General features: G+C 39.6%; 1 protein-coding gene across 1 annotated transcript in view; it reads left to right on the top strand.

The window, feature by feature from the left end:
- The window catches only part of ADAMTS18 (ADAM metallopeptidase with thrombospondin type 1 motif 18), a 152,669-nt gene that overhangs the window by 44,241 nt on the left and 80,809 nt on the right, over positions 1 to 27,619 (top strand). Inside the window, exons 4-6 of the mRNA XM_004377704.1 lie at positions 24,465 to 24,747; positions 26,851 to 27,044; positions 27,312 to 27,395. Coding sequence (XP_004377761.1) covers positions 24,465 to 24,747; positions 26,851 to 27,044; positions 27,312 to 27,395 — 561 coding nt within the window. The remainder of the gene's footprint in view (positions 1 to 24,464; positions 24,748 to 26,850; positions 27,045 to 27,311; positions 27,396 to 27,619) is intronic.

Here is a 27,619-nt window from a genome sequence, read left to right as displayed (position 1 = left end):
CCTGGGACGGATTAATATGGAACTATCAACATCAGATGGAAATGAGCCAAAGTTTGGCAAGAAAGTCACATCTTGTCTTCCTGCCATGGTGTGTCTGTAACAGGAAAAGAAACTTGCATGACATTTAGGTGCGCAAAGGAAATCTCCGAGAGAGAGCATGGGGGAAATCTTGGAAATCCCTGCACACTTTCAATTAATGCCTCAGTTATGTATTAGCGGGTTGACAGCATATGTGTTTGCCTCACATCCTATCTTATTTCTGTCTTTATAAAGCTGAATCTGGAGAAAGGTTTTTAGCTTAATTTAATGTAAATGGCCCTTTGCTGTTTTTCCCCCAAGCTCCCCTCCTCCATCCCAACATCCGTTTGGAGTGGCAATTTCGATGTTACAGAAGGCAAGCATGGGTCACAGAACAGAAATGTTTGTTTACCCATTTGCAGGCTTCTGTAGTTTGTTTCTGCATGAAGGCACGAAGTATTTGCAAACTCACAGACTTCACAAGGTTAAGTAAATTGGGCTTCTAGGCCAGCCTTCTAAGAAAGCTGTGTTTATCTACCTGCCTCATGCTAACAGCAACTATTCATTGATCTCTTAATGACTGTCCATCACCAAGCAATGTGTTTTACAAACATCACCTTATGTAATCCAAAGCGATGCTTGAAGGTAGGATTCTATATTATTCTCATTTTACAGATGAGGAAAGTAAGGCTAAGAGAGGTTGTGTGGATGGTCCAAGGTTGCAAAGCTTATAGAGACTGGAACCAGAACTTGAGTCTGGATTCAGATTCAAAATCTCGGTTATTTCTCCCTCTGCTCAGTATAGACCCGTTATACATACCCACAGATACTTTTTTCCTCAATAATTGTATTTGCATGTGACAAATCGGTGGGGTTAGCACTGTGCTAGGTGATCTGGCAAATATAAAACAAGGGAAAATCAATGTCTCAGCTAGCAAGGCATGACTCTTACATAGGAAATGCATCAACTTCAGTTGTCACTTGGTATCCGAGGGGGATTGGTTCCAGGACCCCTGCAGATACCAAAATCTGCAGATGCTCAAGTCCCTTATATAAAATGATATATTTGCGTTTAACCTACGCACATCCTCCCGTATACTTTAAATCATCTCGATATTACTTACATATTACCTAATACGATGTAAATGCTATGTAAATAGTTGTTTCATCACAATTGAAGACTTGCTCTGGAAGCTAGCCTTTCTCTTCTCTGAGTGTCTTGAGCTCTTCTGGGAATGCTGATGCGGCCTGCGCATTAGCCCATGCCATTTGCCCGTGATCTTGAAGTTCTTGAGGCTGTAGTGCTTTACAGAGCTAGCCAACCATCCATGATTAGCCTTTAACTCCTTCCTCTTGCTCTCCTCAACCCCCTCACACTTAGCCTTTGAGGGATGCTTTAACCACTTCATTGCTTTTTAGGAGCCATTTTTTCACAGAAACAAAGGGTGCACAGAACACACCTTGTGAAATAACGAGAGGTGAGGCGAACTACGCTCCAAAGATGAGTCCTGGAGAGAGACTGAGTGACGTTCTATGAAATGGCAAGAGGCGACGGCAGGGGGTGCCTCACATCATTTGGTGGCAAATTCAAGTTTTGCTTTGTGGAACTGTTTTTTTTTCCTCTCGAGTATTTTCAATCTGCGGTTGGTTGAATCCGCGGATGTGGAAACCGAAGCTACGGAGGGCCAACTGTACAGAGGTGAATTAGGGTAGCAGTCATAAAGTCAAATTTCTGTATCACCAGGCTAGTAATGTGGAACTGTGATGAACAGCTACTCCTTAGCTGCTGCCCAATACTTATACTTACAAAACAGAATTTCTGGCTTCTCTTAAAAAATTCGATGAAATGGTAATAGTGGGTTCAAATTCCTACATGGAAAAAAAATTAACACAGATTGGACTGAAAAAAACATACCATGGGCTGGATTGGACCTGCCGTATCAGTTTGCAGTCTGCTCTAGAAGATTGGTTTCCAAACCCTATAAATTTGGACTCTGAAGGTCTGGGTTAAGTACCAGTGTCTGCATTTTTAAGCCTGGTGTTCAGCTAGGTTGAAGGTGGACTCTAAAGCTCTTAACTGGGCTCCGATGGTACCATCATCAATAAACACTATTGTGTTGTCTGCCAGGGCCTTAAGGGACCTAGCTGTCTTATGGAGAAATTATTTTTGCATCATAGTGAGTTACCTGGATGGCATCCCACATGAAAAGTAGTAAAATTTCAGTTGTAGAGGGTGGTTAAATCATCAAATCCAATCTCTTCATAAGGTAGATAAGAAAACTGAACCTTAGGCAAAAAGTGATCTGCTACCAATTAGTTGTGAGACTGGACATTTTCTTTGTTCTCCCTGGATCCCGTTTCTTTCCTTTGTAAAATAGGGGATGAACTACACAGTTGCTAACATACCATAATCCTGTGATTATTTTCCTTGGTTTTACCTTAAGGTGAGGGGCAGGGGGTGGGGAGAGCATGTGGGACAAAAGAAGATACACAACTGAGGAAAATCGGGACCAGCAGTTTCCAAGATGGCCTTCATCTCAGTTATTCCACACCACCTCTAGGAGAGCATGGGAAGTCCAGTCAATCATTCAGTTCTCTGTGCAGCTACCCAATGGGTTGATGCTACGTTGCATCGTATCTCTCACAGCTGGTTACTGGCATGGCTTCCAGCTCCAGCTGTATGTTTAACAAACAAATGCTGTCAGTTCCAAGGGTGGCCAGGCAGGGTGGAGTGGAGAGCTTGACATAACCCATCATCACTACAGAAACAAGTAAAAACATATGTCTTCCTGATGGAGCACATCAGCAGGCAGCAGCCTTTGGAAATGGAGGAGCATCCTTTATTCCAAAAATGATTGCTCCGCTGTCTTGCAAATATAGCAGGCACTATTTATGAACCTCCATCTGAGTTACAGGACCTATGTCAACTATTCTTTTTTAGGAAATCATTATATTCAGCAAACATGTATTGAGAATCAACTATATGAATTCCTTACTATTCAAATTCAGAAACCAAATAAGTTTGAATAGTGAGAATTTAAATAGCAAGAGATAATAATAATCTACTGATTACTGATTTTCAAATAGCAAGGAGTTAGAGTTCTAGTACCAAGGGATACTAACCTTATATAAAATTATTTATCTGTGTTGATTTGGATATTGAGAGTTTGGATATCAAGAGTTCAGTACTTGAATACCTATAGCTGTAACATTTAGGTTCTTTAAAAAAGAAAGCTGAAGCAAAGATGCATACTAAGAAGAATTGGTAAATGCAATGTTGGAATGTTAGGTAATGTGTGGTTGCTATACAATTTTCCATTCTTGTCCAGATTTTTAACATATCTCACAATTATGCCAGGCAGAATATAAAGTGTCAAATTAGTAGGTCCTTTGCTGCTATAGGAGACAGAGACTCCCTACAACTTGGATGCCAGCTGGAATTTTCTAAAACCTACATCTCTTCTGATGGCTTTTCTTTTCAAAACCTTGAACTGTTCCTCACTGTACAAGAGTTTGAATGTTATCCTCATAGGTGGTCTTCCCCGACTTTGTACGTCACAGAATTCTGTACATGCCCTCATTCATTTGGCATGATTTGAGTGTCATGCCAATGTCATCTGGGCTCCAAGGGCACAAAGTCTAGTACAACATTATCTCTACTTCATAGGGCTTTACATTATAGGGAGAGAAAGAGAAATGAGAGAATAATAGCCCCTTGTGATAAGCGCTATAATAAAGCTATGTGCAATGATATGGAAGACCAGGGGAAGGGCAAGTAAATCAGAATGATGGGTTATGGAAGGGCTAGAATGTCTCTGATTGATTGGTTCTATGTCTGTCTCCTGTAGTAGAGGGGTTCCTCACATGCAGGCATCAATATCTTGTTTTTATGTCTCCTTTAGCACCAAGCATGTGGCCTTATTTGTAGTTCATTAATTAATTCCACAAATATTTATGGGATACCTACCATGTGTCAGACAATGAAATAGACACTGTGAATATGAAAGTGAACAAGATAGACACAAGTCCCAGTCTTCTTGGAGATAATAGGAGCAGCAGACAATAAATATAAGCAAACAGCTACACAATGGGCCATCAAGTAATGATAAAGCATAGACAGAAAAAAAAAAAAAAAAAGCTGATAGAGGTGGAGAATGACCAGGTTTGCTTTGTTTCAACAGAGTGGTTGAAAAATGCCTTTTTGAAGGGATGACCTTTGGGCAAAATCCTAAAGGAAGGGAGGAAGTGAGTTATCTGGGGAAGGAGCATTCTAAGCACCAAGAGCCAAACCCGACTCATGGCAACCCTATAGGACAGGAAATCCCCATAGGATTTCCAAGGCTGTAATCTTTATGGAAGTAGACAGCCACATCTTTCTCCCTTGGAGTGAGTGGTGGGTTTGAACCACTAACCTTCCAGTTAGCAGCCAAGTGCTTAACCACTGCACCACCAGGGCTCCTTATTTTAAGCACAGGGAGCAGCAAATGCAAAGATCCTGAGATGGGAGCTGGCTGCCCTATTTCTAGAAGCCACAAAGCTATCATAACTGGAGTGCAGCAAAAAAGAGGGAGAGAGTAGGAAACGAGTGGAGAGGCAATCGGAGGATGGGCTTGGACTGGACTGGACTGCAAATCGGCTTAAAAGCTGTATTTCTAGGTCCAGCATTCATCTTGTAATAATAGAGCCTGAACATGACCTGTTCAAAGCAATGCTTTAGAAAAATAACTCTGGAGTAAGGGAGGGTAGAGATTACCAACAGGGAGATGAGATAGGAGATGACTCGTTCGTTCTAGGCCTTAGATAATAAATGGCTGAACTGGAATGGACACAGGGAAGGACAGAATTAGTGCTCAAGACATAAATTGTGTGTTGAAATTTGTCAGCATTCTTAACCACATAGTGTAGCATTCAGTAGGATGTCATTTGGAGAAAAGGGAAATTGGAGGTTGTGAGCACAAATTTGGGTGCTGAAATTCATGTTAAAAAACACACGACTTAGACAGATATGAGTTATGACCATCTCATCCCACAAGAGGACTGTTAGCAGACATAGTACCAAGGTCTGGGATGATCCAGTGAGAAAGTCTGGTCCCATGGTCCCATGTGATATTCATAGAAAGTCTGATTTCCATTAAATCCAGGCATACTAGCTATCTCATTTGTCATTAACAATTAACCAACAGCCATTATGGAAGTCATGTATTTCCCAAATGATATTCTTCAGCTTCCTTTGAATGCTCTGACTTTTAAGAAAAGGATAGAGAGAAGAGGGTTCTATGGCACAAGGGCGGCCACTGTCAAATGGTTCCTTCCTTAGTCTTCCTCGGGGAGAAAGTCTTCGTGACTAAACTAGTTGTAAGTGTCATGCAACTTTGATATCTGTCACCCTTGTTGATTGTCAGGGTATATTTGGCTGTCTCGTGGGCCAAGAAGATTTGTTTTTATTCCTTATTATTTTGTGTATATCTTTCCCAAAGATGAGTAGAATACCTATGACATACAGGACATGGCATGGCTATTGCAAAGGAAAGTAGGCCCACCTCTGCCCTGAGAATACTTACAGTACACTCGAAGTGAGAAGACAAGAGCATGGCAGGGTGAATCTGAATTAGAATAATAATGACCAGGAAATCCACATTCCAGAGAATAACAGAGCCAGTTATTTCTGGATCTATGGAGAAGCTTTCTCAGTGATACCTTTGAACTTACTCTTCTGGTGTGAAAATTGAGAGGGGAAACCAAAAGGATGACCCTCTGATAATAATACCACTTGACCTCAGCCTTCATTTCTGAGAAAGACCTGAGTTTGTGGGTCTCTCTGTCCTACTGGTCCATCTGAAGTGGCAGTGAAAGGTAGTTGACAGTAGGCTAGGAATTATATTATGCCAGCCCAGGAGTGATTTATTCTTAAAGAGTCAGACCACTGTGTTCAGGTATCTGGGCTGTGTGCTCCCCTCCCCCCACTCCCCAAAAACACCAAATTCTCTCTAGAACCTTTCCTGAATTTAATAGGATATATGTCTAAGAGTAAGAGAAGACTGTGCATTCAAACAGGCCTGAGATATAAAGAGCTTAATAGAACTACTGTGAGAGGCAGTTGAGATTTTGCAGATACAATGCTTTGCACAGTACCTGGTACATAGAAAACACTGCACTATTCTTCCAGGTGGGGTGGAAAAGGAAGGTGGGGAGAGGGAGAAGGAGAGATACTCTCCAACATCTATTATTGTGATTTAACCACTTGGATTAATTTATAAATATTGAAACATAGGTTTTGACTGCTTATAAAAATTTATGTTTATGAATATTTTATGTATTTAATTTTTAAATTAACATTAAAATTTCTACAATACATAAAATGGGTAGACATGTCCTTTTGATATTAATACTTTGCTTAAAAAATTAAGAATTTCTTAGCGGTGTATGCTCTTCTGAGAATGGACATAAGGTAAACTTGGATACAATCTGCTTATACCTCCCAAACCAATGTTGAGTTGTGAACCACTGTATTCTGGTCTGATGGGATTTGGGCTGTTGAATTCAGTAACTGTTTACATCAGATTAAAAAAAATTGTCTGATAGCTAAATAAATAAATACATTTCATCAATATGTTATTAATAATCTATTAAAAGCTGTTAGATTGGCATATTTTATACCAGCACAGACGGTTACAGTTTATGTGCTTTGAAGAAAGAGACTGAGTCTATTCATCTTTGTGTCAGTAGCAGAAGCCGTTACACACGGTCAAAGCCATGCTAGTTATCATTGTTTTGGTTGCAAACATCAGAGCCAAATTTGGTTAATGTAAGCAAAAGAAAAGGATAATTCATTTTAAGCCTATTGGATTATTTAAAGAAATAGCTGAACATTCCGAACTAGGGAAGAGAAGAAAGTCAGACATTTCTAAGGACTTCTGCAGCAGGATTTTTGGACCTTTTATTCTAGTCCACCATCATCAGTGTGACTAGGAAGACATAGAGCCTGAAAGTGCTTGGAGACTCTACCTGCCTACCTGAGGTCAGGAGACACCTGGATAAATCACCTTTGTCCAGCTGTGCAGCTGTATGTACCACAGACAAAGAAGAGTTCAGTGAGCACTTATTGAATGGCCTTGAGCCATCTGCTTAGGTGTGCACTTGGAAAGGTGGATTGTTACCTGTCCCATGTAAGCAAACAGCCAGGGTGTAACTTGAGAACTCTAGTCCATGGTCATGGTCCATTCTGCCATCTTCTCCAGAAAGTACATGTCCCTCTGTCCCAGCAACAACTCTCCATTTATTCTTTTATTTTTATTGTGCTTTAAGTGAAAGTTTACAATTTAAGTTAGTTCCTCCTACAAAAATGTATACACACATTGTTATGTGACCCTAGTTGCTCTCCCTATAATGTGACAGCACGCTCCTCCTTTCCATCTCGGATTTCCCGTGTCCTTTCAACCAGCTCCTGACCGTCTCTGCCTTCTCATCTCACCTCCAGACAGGAGCTGCCCATTTAGTGTCATGTATCTACTTGAGCTAAGAAGCACACTCTTCACGAGTATCACTTTATGTCCCACAGTCCAGTCTAATCTTTGTCTGAAGAGTTGGCCTCGGGAATGGTTTTAGCTTTGGACTAACTACAGAGTCTGCATGCCATGTCTTCCAGGGTCCCTCCAGTCTCAGTCAGACCATTAAGCCTGGTCTTTTTACTAGAATTTGGGTTCTGCACCCCACTTTTTTCTCTTACTCCATCGGGGACTCTCTGTTGTGTTCCCTGTCAGGGTGGTCCTTGGTGGTAGCCGGGCACCATCTAGTTTTTCTGGTCTCAGGCTGATGCAGTCTCTGGTTTATTTGACCCTTTCTGTCTCTTGGACTAATACTTCACTTGTGTCTTTGGTGTTCTTCATTCTCTTTACTCCAGGTGGATAGGGACCAATTGATACATCGTAGATGGCCGCTCACTAGCTTTTAAGACCCCAGACGCCACTCACCAAAGTGGGATGCAGAACCTTTTCTTACTAAATTTTGTTATGCCAATTGACCTATATGTCCCCAGAAACCATGGTCTCCAGACCCCTGTCCCTGCCACTCTGTCCCTTGAAGTGTTTGATTGTATTCAGGAAACTTCTTAGCTTTGGTTTAGTCCAGTTGTGCTGACTTCCTCTGCAGTGTGTGCTGTCCTTCCCTTCACCTAAGATAATTCTTCTCTACTATCCAGTTAGTGAATACCCTTCTCCCTCCCTCCCCACCCTTGTAACCATCAAAGAATGTTTTGTTCCATGTTTAAACCTTTTCTTGAGTTCTTATATACAATACTTGTACTTTGGCGGCTGACTAAATTCAATCAGCATAATGTCTTCCAGAGTCCTCCATGTTATAAGATGTTTCACAGCTTCATTGTTGTTCTTTATCATTGTGAAGTATTCCATTGTGTGAATATACCATAATTTGTTTATCTGTTCATCTGTTGATGGGCACCTAGGTTGTTTCCATCTTTTAGCTGTTGTGAACAGTGCTGCAATGAACATGGGAATGCATATATTTATTCGTGCGATGGCTCTTATTTCTCTAGGATGTATTCCAAGGAGTGGGATTTCTGGATCATATGGTACTTCTATTTCTAATTTTCTAAGGAAGCACCAAATCAGTTTCCAAAGTGGTTGTACCATTTTACATTCCCACCAGCAGTGTATAAGTGTTCCAGTCTCTCCACAGCCTCTCCAACATTTATTATTTTGTCTTTTTTGGATTAATGCTAGCCTTGTTGGGGTGAGATGGTATCTCATTGTAGTTTAGATTTGCATTTCTCTGATGGCTAATGATCGTGAGCATTTCCTCATGTGCCTGTTAGCCACCTGAATGTCTTCTTTGGAGAAGTGCCTGTTCATAGCATTTGCCCATTTTTTAATTGGGTATTTGTCTTTTTGCTGTTGAGGTTTTGCAATATCTTGTAGATTTTAGAGATTAGATGCTGATCGGATTTGTCGTAGCCAAAAATATTTTCCCAGTCTGTAGGTTGTCTTCTGACTCTTTTCATGAAGTTTGTTGATGAGCATAAGTGTTTCATTTTTAGGAGCTCCCAGTTATCTAGTTTCTCTTCTGGTGTTTGTGCATTGTTACTTATGGTTTGTATTCTGGATATGCCATGTATTAGGGCCCCTAGCTTTGTCCCTATTTTTTCTTCCATGATCTTTATCGTTTTAGATTTTATATTTAGGCCTTTCATCCATTTTGAGTTAGTTTTTGGCATGGTGTGAGGTATGGGTCTTGTTTCATATTTTGGCAGATGGATATCCAGTTATACCAGCACCATTTGTTAAAGAGACTGTCTTTTCCCCAATTAACAGACTTTGGGCCTTTGTCAAATATCAGCTGCTCATAGGTGGATGAATTTATGTCTGGATTCTCAATTCTGTTCCATTGGTCTATGCCTCTGTTGCTGTACCAGTACCAGACTGTTTTGACTATCTTGGCAGAGAAATAGATTCTAAAATCAGGTAGTGTGAATCCTCTCACTTTGTTGTTCTTCTTCAGTAATGCTTTACTCATCCAGAGCCTCTTCCCCTTCCATATGAGGTTGGTGATTTGTTTCTCCACCTCCTTAAATAATGCCGTTGGAATTTGGATTGTATTGTATCTGTAGATCGCTTTGGGTAGAATTGACATTTTCACAATGTTGAGTCTTCCTATCCATGAACAAGGTATTTTTTTCAACTTATGCAGGTCTCTTTCGGTTTCTTACAGTAGTGTCTTGTAGTTTTCATTGTATAGGTCTTTTACATGTCTGGTTAGATTTATTCCTAAGTATTTTATCTTCTTGGGAGCTATTGTAAATGGTATTGATTTGATGATTTCCTCTTCGAGGTTCTCTTTGTTGGCATAAAGGAATCTAACTGATTTTTGTATGTTTATCTTGTATCCTGATACTTTGCTGAAATCTTCTGTGAGTTCTAGTAGTTTTCTTGTGGATTCCTTGGGGTTTTCTGTATATAAGATCATATCATCTGCAAATAGGGATACTTTTACTTCTTCCTTACCAATCTGGTTGCCCTTTATTTCTTTTTCTAGATTAATTTCTCTGGCTAGGAACTCCAGCACAAAGTTGAATAATGGTGGTGATAAAGGGCATTCTTGTCTGGTTCCCATTCTCGAGGGGAATGCTTTCAGACTCTCTCCATTTAGGATGATGTTGGCTGTTGACTTTGTATGAATGCCCTTAATTATGTTGAGGAATTTCCCTTCTAGTCCAATTTTGCTGAGAGTTTTTTTTCATGAATAGGTGTTGGACTTTGTCAAATGCCTTTTCTGCATCAATTGATAAGATCAAATGGTTCCTGTCTTTTGTTTTATTTATGTGATAGATTACATTGATTGTTTTTCTAATGTTGAACCATCCCTGCATACCTGGTATTAATCCCACTTGGTCATAGTGAATTATTTTTTCATATGTTGTTGAATTCTATTGGCAAGAATTTTTTTTAAATTTTTTTTTATTGTACTTTAGATGAAGGTTTACAGAAAAAATAGTTTCTCATTAAACAGTACACATTTTTTTTGTGACATTGATTAACAACCCCATGACATGTCAACACTCTCCCTTCTCGACCTTGGGTTCCCTATTACCAGCTTTCCTGTCCCCTCCTGCTTTCTAGTCCTTGTCCCTGGGCTAGTGTGCCCCATTAGTTTCATTTTGTTTTATGGGCTTATCTAATCTTTGGCTGAAGGGTGAACTTCAGGAGTGGCTTCATTACTGAGCTAAAAGTGTGTCCGGGGGCCATACTCTTGGGTTTTCTCCAGTCTCTGTCAAGCCAGTAAGTCTGATCTTTTTTTGTGAGCTAGAATTTTGTTCTACATTTTTCTCCAGCTCTGTCTGGGACCCTCTGTTGTGCTCCAGGTCAGAGCAGTCAGTGGTGGTAGCTGGACACCATCTAGTTGTACTGGACTCAGTCTGCTGGAGGCCGTGGTAGTTGTGGTCCATTAGTCCTTTGGACTAATCTTTTCCTTATATCTTATTTTATTCATTCTCCCTTGCTCCTGAAGGGTGAGACTGGTGGAGTATCTTAGATGGCTGCTTGCAGGCTTTTAAGACCCCAGATGCTACTCACCAAGGTAGAATGTAGAACATTTTCTTCTTATGCAAATTGAGCTAGATGTTCCCCGAGACCAAGGTCCTCACAGCCCTCAGCCCAGCAGTTGGGTCCTTCAGGGAGTTTAGATGTGTCTATGGAGCTTCCATAATCTTGCCTTGTACAAGTTGTGCTGGCTTCCCCAATATTGCGTACTGTCTTTTGCTTCACCAAAGTTACCATCTATTGGCTAGAATTTTGTTGAGGATTTTTGCATCTATGTTCATGAGGGATATTGGTCTGTAATTTTCTTTTTTTGGTGTCTTTACCTGGTTTTGGTATAAGGGTTATGTTGACTTCATAGAATGAGTTTGGGAGTATTCCATCCTTTTCTATGCTCTGAAATATCTTTAGTAGTAGTGGTGTTAAGTCTTCTCTGAAAGTTTGGTAGAATTCTCCAGTGAACCCGTCACGACCAGAGGTTTTTTTTGTTGGGAGTTTTTAAATTACCTTTTCAATCTCTTCTTTTGTTATAGGTTTATTTAGTTGTTCTATTTCTGTTTGTGTTAGTTTAGGTAGGTAGTGAGTTTCTACAAATTTGTCCATTTCCTCTAGGTTTTCACATTTGTTAAAGTACAATTTTTCATAGTATTCTGTTATGATTCTTTTACTTTCAGTTGGGTCTGTTGTGATATCACTCATCTCATTTCTTATACGGGTTATGTGCTTCCTCTCCTATTTTTCTTTTGCAGTTTGGCCAGTGATTTAACAATGTTGTTGATCTTTTCAAAGAGCCAGCTTTTGGTCTTGTTAACTCTTTGAATTGTTTTTCTACCCTCTATTTCATTTAATTCTGCTCTAATTCTTATTATTTCCTTTCTTCTGGCACCCCAGGGCTTCTTTTGCTGCTCTGATCTACTTGTTTGAGTTGTAGGGTTAATGTCTTTATTTTGGCCCTTTCTTCTTTTTAGATGTGTGCATTTATTGCTATAAACTGACTTCTGAGCACTGAGTCTCAAATGTTCTGGTAGGATGTTTTTTCATTCTCATTTGATTCTGCGAATTTCTTTATTCCATCCTTAATTTCTTCTATAACCCAATAGTTTTTAAGCAAGGTATTGTTCAGTTTCCACGTGTCGGATTTTTTCCTTGCTTTTTCTGTCATCGATTTCTACTTTTATGGCTTTATGGTCAGAAAAGATATTTGTAATATTTTGATGCTTTGGACTCTGTTAAGGCTTGCTTTATGGCCTAATATGTGGTCTGTTCTGGAGAATGTTCCACGTGCATTGGGAAAGGAAGTATACTTGGCTGCTGTTGGGTGGAGTTTTCAGTATATGTTTGTGAGATCAAGATGGTTGATTGTGGCATTTAGATTTTCCGTGTCTTTATTGAGCTTCTCTCTGGATGTTCTGTCCTTCATCGAAAGAGGTGTGTTGAAATCTCCTACTATTACTGTTGAGCTGTCTATTTCTCTTTTCAATGCTATTAGAGTTTGTTTTATGTATTTTGAAGCCCTGTCGTTGGGTGCATAAATATTTATTATGGTTACGTCCTCCTGGTGTATTGACCCTTTAATCATTATATAGTGTCCTTCATTATCCTTTGTGGTGGATTTTACTTTAAAGTTTATTTTGTCAGAGATTAATATTGCCACTCCTGCTCTTTTTTGAGTGTTGTATGCTTAATATATTTTTTTCATCCTTTGAGTTTTAGTTTGTTTGTGTCTTTAAGTCTAAGATGTGTCTCTTGTAGGCAGCGTATAGCTGGATCATGTTTTTTAATCCATTCTGCCACTCTCTGTCTCTTTATCGGTGCTTTAGTCCATTTACATTCAGTGTAATTATTGATAGGTATGAGTTTAGTGCTGTCATTTTGATGTCTTTTTTTGTGTGTTGTTGACAGTTTCTTTGTTCCCCTTAATTTTCTGTGCCGAGTCATTTTTCTTTATTTTCTTTTCATCTTTTTCATTGTTATTGATTTTGTATTTGCTGAGTCTTTATGTTTTTCTTGTTTTTTATTTTGACTTGTAGGATTGTTAGTTCCCTTTGTGGTTACCTTAATATTTACCCATTTTTCTAAGTTTAAACCACTCTTCTATTTCTTTGTATCACCTTGACTTTCTCTCCATATGAACGATCTATGACTACATTTTTAGTCCCTCTCTTTTGTTGTAATGTTGTCATCTTTTACATATTGACATCTCTGTTTCCCTATTTTCAGTGTTTTTGCTTTTATTTATTTTTGTGACTTCCCTATCTGGGTTGATATCTGGTTGCTCTGTCCTGTGTTCTAGTCTTAGGTTGTTATATGATGTTATTGATTTTCTAACCAGAGGACTCCCTTTAGTATTCCTTGTAATTTTGGTTTGATTTTTGCAAATTCCCTAAACGTCTGTTTATCTGGAAATGCCCTAATTTTGCCATCATATCTGAGGGACAGTTTTGCTGGATATATAATTCTTGGCTGGCAGTTTTTTCCTTCAAGGCTTTATGTATGTCATCCCATTGCCTTGTTGCCTGCATGGTTTCTGCTGAGTAGTCCAAGCTTAGTCTTCTTGACTCTCTTTTGTAGATGACTTTTCATTTATCCCTAGCTGCTCTTAAAATTTTATCTTTGGTTTTGGTAAGTTTGATTATAACATGTGTTGGTGACTTTCTTTAGGGATCTACCTTATGTGAGGTTCGATGGGCATCTTGGTTAGATATCTTCTCATCTTTCATGGTATCAGGGAAGTTTTCTGCTAACAAATCTTCAACAATTTTCTCTATTTTCTGTTATCCACCCCTGTTCTGGTACTCCAGTCACTCATAGGCTAATCCTTCTGATAGAGTCTCACATAATTATTAGGGTTTCTTCATTTTTTTAAAATTCTTTTATCTGATTTGTCCACAAATAAGTTGGTGTCAAGTGCTTTATCTTCAATCTCACTAATTCTGACTTCCATTGCCTCAATTCTGCTCCTATGACTTTCTGTTGTCTAATTCTGAAATTTTATTGTTAATCTTCTGGATTTCTGATTGCTGTCTCTGTATGGATTCTTGCAGACTGTTAAATTTGTCATTATGCTCTTGTATAACTTTCTTAAGTTCCTTTGTTGCTTTGTCTGTGTGTTCCTTGGCTTGGTCTGTGTTTTGAATGATCTCCTTCCCGATCTCTCGAAGAGTTCTGTGTGTTAATCTCTTGTATTCTATCCCCGGTAATTCCAAGAAATTCTCTTCCTCCGGAAAATTTCTTGATTGTTTTGGGAGCTTGCTGAAGCCATCATGGTCTGCCTCTTTATGTGATTTGATATTGAGTATTGTCTACTAGCCATCAATAAGTTATTATATTTATTTCATGTTTACTTACTGTGTCCTGGCTTCTTGTTTTGTTTTGTTTTGATATGCCCAAATAGGCTGCTCGTGTGAGCTAGTTTGATTATTGGCACCTTTGAAGCTCTAACGTCTTGTCAGCAGGTGGTTTGATCTGTTACTAGGTATGTGAGCCCAGGAGTCCGTTTACTTTTCTTGTATGAATTCAGCACAGGTGCCCAGGTAGTTGGTCACCAAGTGTGTGGTGCAGGCTCTCATCTACAGTCCTAGACGGGCAGGGGTGATTGGAGTAGGCGCAGGTATCTGGCTATAGTAGGGGGTCACATGCTGAGCAAGGCAGGGGGCTGTGGCTTCCCCTGAGTGTCTGGGAGGAAAGCATGTCCCTGTTCCCTAGAGTGCATAGGTGGGTGGGTTTTGCTGTCAGACTATGGGCACCCAATGCTGTTGGCTGTAAGGACTGGTAGGCACTACTTATTTTTGGACCCCTGTCGTGGGTGGTTAGATGGCATGTGTGGAGCCACCAGTCCTTAGGCCCCAGATGTGGGTAGATGAGGACCCTGCTGAATGGGCAGAGCAGTGTCAAATGTCACAAATCTGCCACTGCACCATATACCTGATACAGTTGAAGTTAGGCTTCGGGTATATACCCTGTTGTTCTGTGGTAATGAGGGCCTATGCTGTTGAAATGTGCCCATACAGGTCTACACAGGGGTGAAAGTCATTCAAAATCCATGGACCCCTTATGCCTATGCCTAGGCAAAAGAGCTGCGTGTACCCTGAGTTCCTGGCTTAAGGGAACTGGCAAATTATTTTTTCCTGTTTGTTAATTTGTTCCCTCTCCAAGGCCGGAAGAATGACTCAGGGTGTGTGACGGGTCCTACTTCTGGCCCAGGGAACTCGGCAGTTACTGAAGCTGACCTGGGACCCAGTGCAGAGTGGGGAGGGGGCAGGTAAATTGGAGAGAGGTTTATCCCAAAGGGGATATTTTTTGATCTGTGCAGTAGGTCAGAGGCATGGATTTATCTTTTGCTGATTGAGCACCACCTTTCACTGGCTCTGGAGGCCCGAACCGATTCTCTGCCACTTAGTCTCTCCCAATGTGGAAAACACCTCCCGAGTGCCACTGCTTGCCTCACCACACACGCCAGCCCATCTGGCTTGAAGGGTACCGGCTCCCACCGGGTCAGGCCCCTCAACTCCTTGCTGCTTCCAAATCGTCTCTGCCTCCCCTGCCACTCAGTCTGATTCCTCAACTTTGCCTTTGATGTTCAGGGCTCCTAGATTGTCATATATAATTGATTCACTTGTTTTTTGGGGTCTTTGTTGTAAGAGGGACCACAGGAAGTGTCTGACTACTCTGCCATCTTGGCGCCGCCTCCCTAAAATCTCCATTTATTCTTTAAAACCAATTGAAAGCATCCCTCTCCCCATGATGCTAACCAAACTGAAAAGAGCAGTGCTTCCTCTTTTCACTAGGGGCAGGAGGATGAGAGACAGGGTCTTCAGAATGGACGAAGGCTGGATTAAACATTTGAGCCCATGAACATTATAGTTGTGAAGTTAGTGGGCCCAAGAAAGGGCAAATAAGAGGAGCAGCCATTGATGTCCGTCTAGCGATTTCTTTTCTACCTGCCACCTTTCTTTCTCACCCCCCACCAAAAACAAAGAAAAAATTATAACTCTTCAAGGTAGAAGAATTCATGGTATCTCCTCTGTCCTCAAATATCTTTTTGTGTGTATGTGTATGTGCTTTAGGTGACAGTTTACAGAGAAAATTAGTTTCTTATTAAACAATTAATATACAAATTGTTTTGTGACATTGGTTACCAACCCTGCGATGTGTCAACACTCTCCCACTCTCTACTCCGGGTTACCCATTTCCATTTGTCCAGTTTTCGTGTCCCTTTCTGCTTTCTTGTCTTTGTTTTGGGCTAGCATGCCCATTTAGTCTTATGTACGTGGTTTAACTATGTGTGTTATTATTTGTTTTATAGGCCTGTCTAATCTTTGGCTGAAGGATGAACTTCAGGAGTGACTTCATACTGAGTTAAAAGAGTGCCTGGGGGCCATACTCTCGAGGTTTCTCCAGTCTCTGTCAGACCAGTAAGTCTGGTCTTTTTTCAAGCTTGAATTTTGTTCTACATTTTTCTCCCTTTCTGTCTGGAACCCTCTATTGTAATCACTGTTGGAACAGGTGGTGGTGGTAGCTAGGCACCATCTAGTTGTGCTGGACTCAGTCTGGTAGAGGCTGTGGTAGTTGTTGTCTATTAGTCCTTTAGACTAATCTTTACCTTGTGTCTTTGGTTGTCTTCATTCTCCTTTGCTCCAGACGAGGTGGAACCAGTAGATGTATCTTAGATGGCCGCTCATAAGCTTTTAAGACTCCAGACACTACTTACAAAAGTAAGATGTAGAACATTTTCCTTATAAATGATGTTATTATGCCAGTTGATCTAGATGTCCTCCAAGACTATGATCCCCAACCCTCAGCCCAGTAACTCGGTCCCTCTGGGAATTTGAATGTGTCTATGAAGCTGTGACTTTGCCTTGGTCAAGTTGTGCTGACTTCCCCAGTATTGTGTAGTGTCTTACCCTTCACCAAATTTACCACTTATCTATTGTCTAGTTAGTGTTTTTCCCTCCTAAATCCTCTCTTCCTTCTTAACCATCAAAGATTATTTCTTTCTGTGTGGCAACATTTTCATGTATTTTTATAATCGTGGTCGGTCTCATATAGTATTTGTCCTTTTGCGATTGACTTATTTTACTCAGCATAATGCCCTCCAGATTCATCCATATTGTGAGATGTTTCACAGATTCATCATTGTTCTTTATCATTGCATACTAGTCCATTGTGTGTGTGTACCATAGTTTATCTGTTGATGGGCATCTAGGTTGTTTCCATTTTTTGCTATTGTGAATAATGCTGCAAGGAACGTGGGTGTGCATATGTCTACTGGTGTGACATCTCTTATTTCTCTAGGATATATACCTAGGAGTGGGATTGCTGGATCATATGGTATTTCTATTTCTAGCTTTCTAAGTAAGCACCATATCATTTTCAAAAATGGTTGTACCATTTTGCACTCCCACCAGCAATGCATAAGAGTTCCAATTGCCTCTTATCCTCTCCAACATTTATTATTTTCTGTTTTTTCGATTTGTGCCGGTAATGTTGGAGTGAGATGATATCTCATTGTAGTTTTGATTTACATTTCTCTAATGGCTAGTGGTCGCGAGCATTTCCTCAAGTGTCTGTTACTGCCTGAATGTCTTCTTTGGTGAAGTGCCTGTTCATATCCTTTGCCCATTTTTAATTGGATTATTTGTCTTTTTGTGGTAAAGGTGTTGGATTTTCCTATAGATTTTAGATATTAGACCTTTGTTGAATATATCATAGTCAAAATTTTTTCCCCAGTCTGTAGGTTCTCTTTTCACTCTTTTGGTGAAGTCTTTTGATGAGCATAAGTGTTTAATTTTTAGAAGATCCCAGTGTTCTAGCATATCATCTGGTGTTTGTGTATTGATAGTTATGGTTTATATACTATTTATGTCATGTATTAGGGCCCCTAATGTTGACCTTATTTTTTCTTCCATGATCTTTATAGTTTTTGGTATTATATTTATGTCTTTGATCCATTTTGAATTAGTTTTTGTGTATGGTGTGAGGTATGGGTCCTGTTTCATTTTTTTGCAGCTGTGGCCCACTGGAGAGCTGCAGAGGCAGCACAGGGGAGAAGGGTGAGGGGTGGGAAAGCACGTATCTCTGGTTACTGAGTACTCTGTCTCCTGTTGGGAGCTCCATGAAGTTGCCTTCTGATACTCCCTGTCAGGGGTCATTGCTGGCTGTACTCCAAGATGGTGAAGCCGTGCTACGTTAGCTGGCAGGGGACCTCCACTCCATAGCTCTCCTTGCTCTCTGTTCTCTGTCAGTTTCTTCTTCCATTCAGTGCTTGATCAAGTTCTTTATCCCTTCATTTGATGCTTAGGGTTCCCAGATTGTATCTGTTTTACTTAGTTTTTCAGGTCTTTGCTGCAGAGGGATGACATGGTGTTTCTGTCTACAGCGCCATGTTGGTGCCTCCTCCTATCCTGAAATATCTTTTATTACATTTGCAAGAATTTCATGAATTGTCTCTTTTCAAGTCTTGTAGCCTAGTTTAGCGCTCTGATTATTTTTCTCAATAAACTGAAAGAACACATATGCCGCTTTCTAGAATTTTAGGTCTAATTAAAAACACCATTAGTAAAAGACCTGACTTCTCTTTCCTTTCTCAATCTCTTTCCTTTGTTTCCTCAAATAATCAAATATAATAATTAGAACAACAATAAGCATGTATCAGGTGTTTTGTGTGTGCCAAACACTGTTCTTAGTGCTTTAGAAGTTAGCTCGTATAATTCTCTGACAGTTCTCTAAGGGAGGTGCTATTATTATTTTCATTTTACAGATCAGGGAGCTGAGTATCAGAGGGATGGAAGGAGCACCTAACCCTTGCAGAACTGAAAACATGTTGTGACTCTTATTAGTTCTATGTCCCTCTCTCACCAGGCTGTGAGCAACTATGAAATATTGGCAATATCTGATTATTTTTGGATTGAGTGTGCTAACAGTTTTTTAAAATATATCAATGTATACGAATCTGGAAAACATAAATCCCCTTTTAAATCATATGTTTATTGTGAATCCCATTGATAATAATATTGGTATCAATGAGTGGATGGAAAATGCCAGATCTTTGTTGAAATATACATTTTTGTTTTTCCCCTAAAGTGTAAGACATTTTTCCTTTGACAGGAACATGAATCCTGAATACACATTCCTTTTCAAAGTATACTCCATGTTTAAGGGCCTGTCCAGTTGTCTATTAAACCATCTCTACACGTGCTGCCAATAAACTTCAATGTGGCAAAACTCTAGTTTAAGTTCTTAGAATCATGTATGTTATAGAAAATTGAGAATGTTATCAGTGTTAGTCTGCTCTCTGGGCATGTTGTATGTTATAGAGAATTGAGGATGTTATCAGGGTTGTTTTGCTCTCTAGGTATAGTAACATTAGAGTTTTCTCCCTAGCATGATCAGTAGTCCAGATGGTTCTATCTGCTCTCATGGGTCCAGATGGTTCCGTCTACTCTCATGAAGGGCCTGGTGAACAATTTTGTGATATCTTCCCAAGTCCCCAATTTTCTTTTTAAAAGCTACCGTGACTATTTTTTATGCTAACGTTTACTGAACAGTTCACCACTTGACAGTGCATGATAAATATTACACTTTGTTAATCACTGAAAGACCCCGAGTTAGGAATACTATTTCCATTTCACAGATGGAAAAACAAACAGAAGTTCAGAGTACTTGAGCCCAGCTAGCAAGCATTAATGCTTAACTTTTACCATTATAATCTTTCATTTTTATGTTGAGGATTTCCTTTGACTCTTTGTCTTTCTGTCATTTCATTTCTGTTAATAACTTTGGTTGCTACTTCACAAAATCCTAAAATAAATTCACATTGATGCCTTTTTCTTGATTAAAGTCTTTCTCAGCCTTTTCTTTACCTCTTTATAGTCTTTCATTTATCTGATGCTTTCTTTCTCTCCTCTCCCAGCCCCTGGACCACAGACTTCTGTTTCACATTGACTTCACTTTCTTAAGCTTTTCTGTTATTATAGACTGAAATTTCTCCTTTGAGATGTCCTCATACATGTTAGGCAGCAAATCAGTTATTTACTTTTTAGTGTTATTGTTTGGACAAAGTAAGTATTATTTTTTTAAATGATGTAACATCTTTACTGAAGTAACAGAAGTTTTCTTTTTTTTAGTTATGGATATAGGTTAAAAGTAAGAATGTGAAAAATAATTTGATTGTTGCTAACCACAATATATGTCCTTGTTGATATTTTTACAGCCAGCCTAATGGGGGCCACTTTGTTGTATCTGTCAGCCAGTCTCTCCTAAACATAGAAATAAAATAATTAATGATACTGCCCACCGGCTTCTTTTTAAAAAAAAAAAATTATTTCAAGACACTTCTTTTAGATTGACATGTGTTTTTCCATTTGAGGTTCTGGTTTGGTTGCAGAAAACATCATTAATCCATTACGTCTTTCGTTTATTATTATTTGATAAGTATAGGTACTGAGATACAAGTCACTTAAGATATGGCCCTTGCCTTCAAGGAGCTTATGGCCTCCTGATTTTCATTGTTTTTTGAGGCTGTTCACCTGAACTATTAAAGATGAGCTGTGTACACATTGTTAGTTGCCATTGAGTTGACTGGGACTCATGGCAACCCCATGTACAACAGCAAAACATTGCCCAGTCCTATGCCATCTTCACGATTGTTGCTATGCTCAAGTGCATTTTTGTGGCCACCGTGTATTTTGAGTGCCTTCCAACCTAGGGGGCTCATCTTCCAGCACTATATTGGACAGTATTCTGTTGTGATCCATAGGGTTTTCATTGGCTAATTTTCAGAAGTAGATCTCCAGACCTTTCTTCCTAGTCTATGTTAGCCTGGCAGCTCCACAGAAACCTGTCCACCATGAGTGGCCCTACTTATATTTGAAATACCAGTGGCATAGCTTCCAGCATTGTAGCAACATGCAAGTCCCCACAGTAGGACAAACTGACAGACAGCTGGTGGTGTGTATACATACTAGCACTTAATTCATCAAATATTTCTGGAATATTTAGTCTCCACTTTTCTGTTAACTCTAAAGCTAGAATTGAAATATGACCTATAGAGAAGGCTTTTTAAAGGAAAAATGAGGCGAATTTCATGAAGTGTAATTTATACCTGAGGTGAATCCTTTGAGAATTATTTTGGACATTGAAATCTAAAATAGGAAGCAAACAACTGCCAACAAATACAATTTATATTCAGTTACAGTTTATGTTTGTTTCCTTCAAAACAGATGAACATAAAGCAAATAAACTCCGGTTTGAGATTGTTTGAAAGTGGAGGGATAATTTTAAATCGGGTAGTGAATATGGCTTCTCCTTTTAAAACATAAAGTGATAAAATATGATCCAGATAGAATATTGACTCTTGGTTAGTATCCACTTAGTTTTTAAACTTAGAATCTAAATTACATGACTGTGTTTCTGTATTTTTCAAATTGGAAAGTATGGAGGCAATACTAATAATGTGAGAAGAGTTACTGTGAGCCTGCCCTTCAGCACACACAGTCCAGTAGGGGGCGCAGCCCAGCCCTTTACCTTTGGCTTCCTTTGTCTATGGAGGCAAAGCAGTCCCCCTGGGTGGAGAGTTGGGGGCAGCTCATTCACCATCATTCAGTTTATTGTACCTACCCCTCAGTACACCTGAGGACTTTCCTGACCTCTCTCCTAGGGGAAGCCTCAACCTAAGCCACAGCAATGGTTCATCCCCTTCTTAACAGGCCACTAGGTCTCTTTGCTCTCCACTCTGGCCTCACTAGCTTTTTCCGTCCTTAGGTCTGAGTTGGAATCGACTCGATGGCAACAGGTTTGTTTTTTTAGGTCTGAGTGGTCCGTCTCTTCGTTCCATCAAGGCTTCCCCTGCATGAACAGAGAAAGGGCTTCTCCTTCAGCGAAAATCCCCACCCTCCCAAAGGCGTTTTATGAACACCCACTCTAAAATTAGTTACCCCATCTCCTTACCCTTTCTGTTATTGTCTCTCATAAAATCTAATTCTTTTTCTGCATACTACACAAAGGAATATTTCATTCCTCTTTGTGATATTTACTTGTTTAATTCCTGCTTCCACCATGTGAGGAGAAGCCACATGAGACCACAGATCTATCTTGTTCACCACTGTTTAGCCAGAACATTGCCATGTGTTTTGTAACTCAAAATGTTTCACACAATCTACAAATAAATAAAGTGATAGCTTCTTTTGGATGCACTGGGCTTACATTTTGGAACTATGAAATGTATTTATTTGGCTAGATTCCAATGCTCTCCACCAAATTAAACCATAAAATAATATTTTTCCTTCGTATTTATCACTGAAATTCTTGTTTTGTTGCAAAGACTTATTCTAAATTTTTGTCCTTGTTACTCTGAACTGAAAGATAGGGGTGTGTGTGAGCCCAATGCCCTTGTCCCAATATAGAATGACAATTATTTTTATTGCTTTTTCAATATAGAAGTTTTCCCTGTGCCTTTGAGTTGCCTACAGTTTTCATGAAACAGAGAGAAAAGAGAAAGCTTCCAAACCGGTTAGTCCAGTTAAAGCACTTAAGTGGCTTAAGCCTTTGATATTAGTTGAACCCAGTAAGGAAGTTAGGCTGGAGGGCTTTAATGGATAATTCACTATTTTCTCCCTCTTTAACTGTTCACTCTGCCCTTTGGAGGCTCTAAATGGTGTTCTTTGTCTGCATGGAGCTTGGAAGCAGTGAGGATACTGGGGAGGCAGGGGCTTAGATGAGAGGGCTCTGGTCAGGGAGTAGGGGATTGAATTTTATCTGTGCTTCCAACTGGGATTTTCCTCACGGGGCAGTTGTGAGGTTTAAATAAAGTATTTCATAGAATGGTCCCGGCTTCACACTGGAAATATAAAAAGAGGTTTTTTTTTGTTTGTTTGTTTGTTTGTTTGTTTTATTATACTTCAGATGAAGGTTTACAGAACAAACTAGCTTCTCATTAAACAATTAGTACACATATTGTTTTGTGATATTGGTTACCAATCCCACAACATGTTGACACTCTCCCTACTTGACCTTGGGTTCCCGGTCACCAGCTTTCCTGTCCCTTCCTGCCTTCTAGTCTTTGTCCCTGGGCTGGTGTACCACTTTAGTTTTGTTTTATGTGCCTGTCTAATCTTTGGCTAAAGGGTGAACCTCAGGAGCGACTTCATTACTGAGCTATAAGACTGTCTGGTGCACAAAAAGTGTAGGCAAATACCTTGAAGTGTCAAAGGGCTCACTAGGTTCAAGAATTCAAAGAAGCATCCTGTTTAAGATGGTGTGGAGGAAGTAAAGAGAAGGGGAAGATTATGTTGGGGTTTGTGGGCCAGGAAAAGGGGTTTGGACTTGAGATTAGCACCACCCCTCCAAGACAAAACACAAAAACCCAACCTAGTTGCCATCAAGCAGATTCTGACTCATGGAGTCCCCATGTGTACTGAAGTAGAACTATTCTCCATAGGGTTTTCGATGGCTGATTTGATGGAATGTCTTCACTTTTACCTGCCTACACTATTGGCTTCTAAATGATGGGGATGTTTTTATATTCCTCACTCTCTGTCCAGTGCTTACCACAGTGTCTGCCTCATCACAGATACAGAGGGACTCAGGATGTTGCTTGGTGTCATGGATTGAATTATATCCCCCCAAAAATGTGTGTGTCATTTTGGCTGGGCCATGATTCCTGGTACTGTGTGATTTTCCTGTATGTTGTAAATCCTGCCCCTATGATGTTAATGAGGGAGGATGGGTGGCAGTTGTGTTAGTAAGGTAGGACTCAATCTACAAGATTGGATTGTGTCCTGAGGCAATCTCTTGAGATATAAAAGACAGAAGCAAGCAGAGAGTAGGGGACCTCATAGCGTCAAGAAAGCAGTGCTGGGAACAGAGTGCGTCCTTTGGACCAGGGTCCCTGCACAGACAAGCTCCTAGTCCAGGGGAACACTGAAGAGAGGAAGGCCAACAGAGAGAAAAAGGCTTCCCCTGGAGCTGGCGCCCTAAATTTGGACTTTTAGCCTACTTTGACTGTGAGGAAATAAACTTTTCTTCGTTAAAACCATCCACTTGTATTTCTGTTAGAGCAGCTCTAGATGACTAAAAGACACTTGGCTTAGCCCTTCTAGCCATAACCATCAAGATGACACCCTAGAACTATGGTTAAGATCATTGCCCCTGAAGACAGAGAGCCCTGGGCGCCAATTCTAGCTTTCCCACTTACTATCTTAGTCTCACATTTCTCATCTGTAAAATGGGAGTTATAATAGCAGCAACTTCTAATTGTGCAGATAAAATGAGATGATACGTGCCAAGCAGTTAGCACAGTGCCTGCACATAGGAAGTATTCAGCAAACAGTTGTTGAAAATTAATACATATAAAAGAGATGTATGAAATAATTAATGTTTTCTTTGCGTTTGGCTTTTTAGTCAGGTTTAATAAGGACAGGAAAAAGTGAATTCCTCATCTCGCCATTACCTCAACTGCTGGCCCAGGAACACAACTACAGCTCACCCTCCGGCCACCATCCTCATGTACTCTACAAAAGGACCGCAGAGGAGAAGGTGCAGCGGTATCACATCTACCCCAGCTCCAGTCGGAATTACCCTGGTCACCCCGCAAGTCACATTCCCCGTGCGCCTCAGAGACAAGAAAGAGATTATCACCATCGAAGGTTGCAAAAGCAGCATTTTTGTGGACGACGCAAGAAATGTATGTAAGGAAACTTTTTCTTGTTCTGTTCTTGCAGGTTTTCTTGAGTGCTGTTGTGCCCTTGAAAAAAGTACCCAGACTTCCAATCCATTTACTTCTGATGAAAGAAAATCAGAGGTAAATTCCTAGGCGTGGTTGAGTGTTCCTTTTGAGGATGTGAAGAAGCTTCCCATGAAACAAGAACCTAGGCACCTGAGCAGAGGTGAGGGTGATGCACAGGGACCCTGGGACATGATGTGTGGCCCAGACACAATTTCTACATTTTTAAGACCCACAGTGTCCAATAGGAATATGAGTCCCGTATGGAATTAAATTTTTAGCAGGAATTTGAAGTTTTCTAGTAGCTACATTAAAAAAAGCTATTAAAAAATGAAATTAATTTTAATAATACATTTTAATATCCAAACTATTATCATTTCAACATGTAATCAATATAATGAATTATTAATGTGGTATTTTACATTATTTTTTCATACCAAGTTTCTAAAATCCAGAATTTCTTTCACACTTACAGCACTTTTCAATTAGATGCTAAATTTTCATTGTGAATACTTGCTCTGTATTTAGAGTTCGTAAAATTTATGGTTGAGAAAGGAGATTTATGTACTCAAGTTGTTCCAAACATGCTTTAAAGGCTTTTTCAATAACTGAATTAAGTATTGGTCTTTAAATTTAAATTAATTGAAATGAAATATAATTAAAAATTCAGTTCCTCAATTGCACTGACCACATTTTAATGGCTTAATAACCATGCGTGGCAAGTGGCTACCATATTGCATAGTGCAGCCATATGATGATTTTACCCATGGAGAAGAGGAACCAGCATCACTGAAATATTAATCAGGGATAATAATGAAAAATAATGTTTCTACCATTTTTAATTATTTTTAGGTTTGTAAGTGCGTGTTTATTGAAATAATCCTCTTCAAAGAACATCCATTTGGCATATATCTATAAAAGTTATACTTCAGCTATAAGTAATAACAGTAATGATATTCATAGTGGTAATGATATGTATTTGATATAGGATATCAAAGCTAATCCTTAGAACAGCTTATTAATGGGTATTATGCTTTTTTTATGGATGAGGGAATGGAGATTGAGTCACAAGGCTGAGAAGTGACCAGCCTGAGTTTTTAAATCTAACTGTAAATGATTTGATCTTGTAATTTCACTCTGTACAGGGCTGACTTCACTGTGATGGCTGTACCAACCCCTAAAGTATTGAGCTATTTCTATACTAGTTATTGTTACTGTCTTGACCTTTCCAAATGCCCCCTTCCCTGCTGCTCCCACTCCTTCCCCAGAAAACCTTGGGCTTGTCATTATCCATTAACTAAAGGGGTCATGCCTGGCCCAACAAGCATCTCCAGGTGTCTGCCTAAGGACTGTAGCCGTATCCACCCAGTTAAATTGGTGCCCATGCCTTGTTGGTTATAAAAAGTGTTTAATATAATTTTTATACCACCTCTAACTATGCTGTTACCCCAATAACTAAATCAACATTAGGGTCAAAGAGTTTTTATTGACCACTTATCATGTGCTATTAAAGTTTGTGGTAGATAAAACAAAAGTATAAGTATAAGGCATGGGCAGTGTTTTACAGGAGCTTACGTTTTATTTAGAAAATAATATGTAAAGTGTTATCATGAATTCAGATTCAAAGTATGTCCATTTCCACAATTTGGGGACACTAACATAAAATTAGCTTTTCTAGTTTTAAAAACTCCTTCCACAAAATTGATACTTCTTTACCTGGTGTACCAACTAGAATTGTTGCTTGTAGCTTGTTTTCTTTTGCTCTTTAAAGCATTTTTTGAGTTATCAAATCTATCTACCCATACACACATCCAACCATCCATCCAACCGTCCATCCATCCATCCATCCATCCATCCATCCATCCATCCATTGAATAAATCTTTCTCGACTACATACTATGCACAAAACATGATGGCAGGCACTGAAGATGTCACTTATCAGTGGATTAGTTAAGGGTTGATTACCTAGTTTCTCTCCTCTCCTTCTTTCAGTTTCTCTCTCAGTCTATCTCAGCCAGATGTTGTCTACTGATACCCTTCCAAATGCTGTTGTGTTCATTGCAGACGCCCCCAAGCCTCCCACAGAGGACACCTATCTCCGGTTTGATGAATACGGGAGCTCAGGGCGGCCCAGACGATCAGCTGGAAAGTCACAAAAGGGCCTAAATGTGGAAACCCTAGTGGTAGCAGACAAGAAAATGGTGGATAAGCACGGCAAAGGAAATGTAACCACGTACATTCTCACAGTAATGAACATGGTAAGGGACGTTGTCATGACTCCCAATCTTTCTGGCTCTCCAGAGGAGCTAAAATCATAGAATTCCCTTTGCGTAACCCCATGATGTTATTGGGAAGAAAAATAGAAAAAGTTGAGTTTTAAGGAAATTGGTATCACATATACATGTATTTGGTGAAATTGAAGCCCACATACCTATAAATATGTCTGATTGATTCCCTCTACACAGTGTAGGAAATTTTGAGAGTCTGTTCATTTTATTCTACTTTTCTTTTAATTGTTTCAACAGGTTTCCAGCCTATTTAAAGATGGGACCATTGGAAGTGACATAAACATTGTTGTGGTGAGCCTCATCCTTCTGGAACAAGAACCTGTAGGTGGCGAACTTCATTTATTTCATTTATTCTGTCATTCAGGATGCATTTATTGAGCACCTACTATGTGTCAGTCCCTATTACTAGTCATTAGAAATTCAAATCTGAAAATATAAGAACCCTGGCCTCAAGGAAAATACAATCTAATAGGACTGTGTAAATAAGTAATTAAAACACCACAAAATAATTGTGTGTGTGTGTGTGTATGTATATATATATATAT

The sequence above is a fragment of the Trichechus manatus genome, unplaced genomic scaffold, assembly GCF_000243295.1.
Source record: "Trichechus manatus latirostris isolate Lorelei unplaced genomic scaffold, TriManLat1.0 scaffold00053, whole genome shotgun sequence".
In the NCBI taxonomy this organism is placed as follows: Eukaryota; Metazoa; Chordata; class Mammalia; order Sirenia; family Trichechidae; genus Trichechus; species Trichechus manatus.
The sequence above is the reverse complement of the archived record's forward strand: the minus strand, read 5'-3'. Positions and strand labels throughout refer to the sequence as shown.